At 44.9% G+C, this 1,663-nt stretch overlaps 1 gene segment (V, D, J or C); it reads left to right on the forward strand.

Moving 5' to 3' along the window:
• The first annotated feature begins 1,134 nt into the window (after positions 1-1,134).
• On the forward strand, positions 1,135-1,663 carry LOC103127110 (immunoglobulin lambda variable 1-40-like). The segment is given in 2 exon segments: positions 1,135-1,206; positions 1,320-1,663. Coding segments are annotated over 2 exon segments (390 nt in total).

Here is a 1,663-nt window from a genome sequence, read left to right on the forward strand (position 1 = left end):
AGAGTCATCGATAAAGTATGCCTGTCTCTTGCCCTTATTCAGCTTTTGCAATCCTTGCTTTGAAATGATTGAGTGAAGTATAATAGGAAGTAGGTGAGGACGGCATCTAAGTCTAAGTAGACACTATTTCATTATGCACTTTATACTGACTCACTGCAAACTATTGTGTTCTTTTGCTTTCAGGTATATATTTTGCCCTAATTTCAGGCTCAGGGAAAAAAAAAACTTGTATCACCACAGGCCCTTTAAATATAACTAAAATATGCCTACTAGCTACCTATAAAACAAAGAACCCACCCCCAGCTCTTCATCTGCACTACTCCTTAGGTTAATGATTAGTTAACAATTTTTTTGGCTTTATATGTTAACTCTCTTTTCAACCACCAAGTTCCAGATGCTAGCACGATGCCAATCAAACTTCCCTGGACAGACAACCTCACCAATGTGTCCTGGAGCTCTGACTCCCCAGAACCCCACCCCACTAGGGAAAAAGAGAGGCAGGCTGGGAGTATTGATTGACCTATCAACACCCATGATCAGCAGGGAAGCAATTACAGAAACCAGACCTTCCACCTTCTGCATCCCATAATGTCCTTGGGTCCATATTCCCAGAGGGTTAAAGAATAGGAAAGCTATCAAGGGAGGGGAGGAGATGTGGAGTGCTGGTGGTAGGAATTGTGTGAAACTGTACCCCTCTTATCCTATGGTTTTGTTAGTGTTTCCTTTTAATAAATAAAATTAAAAATAAAAAGGTCTTAAAGTTTTTGAACCCTACTGAGTGTGTACATAGGAGCCAGCAGGGGGCAATGTGGGCCACATTTCACCACACAACTTCCTTGGTAAGAACCAGTCAAAGGGTCCTGATCAAGGTTGGTTCTCATGCTCTCTCATGAGAAAATTCCTTTCTGGCAAGGAAAAGTCCATGAGGACATATTTTTGTTTGCACTCAGCTGGTGCTTCTTCACATAGTTGTCCCAAGAGGTAAAACGATCTCTATTTTTTCGTGTAAGCTGGGCTCAAGCTCTAGGAGTCAGGAAGGAGATGACCAGTCACCAAGTTGAAAGTATTTGCATGGACAGCCCCTCCTCTGCACACAGAGGAGAAGAAAAGGAGGCCTTGTCAGCCACAGCATATGATGGTGACAGGGAACTGTGTGCACCATGACCTGGACTCCTCTCTTCCTCACTTTCATTGCTCACTGCACAGGTGATAATTTAAAAAAGGAGATGGGACAAGGCATTGGTAGCATGCCTGGGGTGCTGCTTTCACCTTTTGTATCTAACTTCTGCGATGACTGTCTATGTTTCTCCCATTTGTAGGATCCTGGGCCCAGTCTGTGCTGACTCAGCCACCCTCAGTATCTGGGAATCTGCGTGAAACGGTCACCATCTCCTGCCTCGGAGGCAGCAACAACATAGGAAAGGGTTATGGTGTACACTGGTACCAACAGCCCCCAGGATCAGCCCCCAAACTCCTCATCTATGGTAATAGCAATCGACCCTCTGGTGTCCCTGACCGATTCTCTGGAACCAAGTCTGGCAGTTCAGGCACTCTGACTATCAGCGCACTCCAGAGTGAGGATGAAGCTGATTATTTCTGCCACTCTTATGATAGCAGCATCAGTGCTCCCACAGTGCTTCAGAATCATGAGGAAGTGAAATAA

This window comes from Erinaceus europaeus, chromosome 6, assembly GCF_950295315.1.
Source record: "Erinaceus europaeus chromosome 6, mEriEur2.1, whole genome shotgun sequence".
NCBI lineage: Eukaryota > Metazoa > Chordata > Mammalia > Eulipotyphla > Erinaceidae > Erinaceus > Erinaceus europaeus.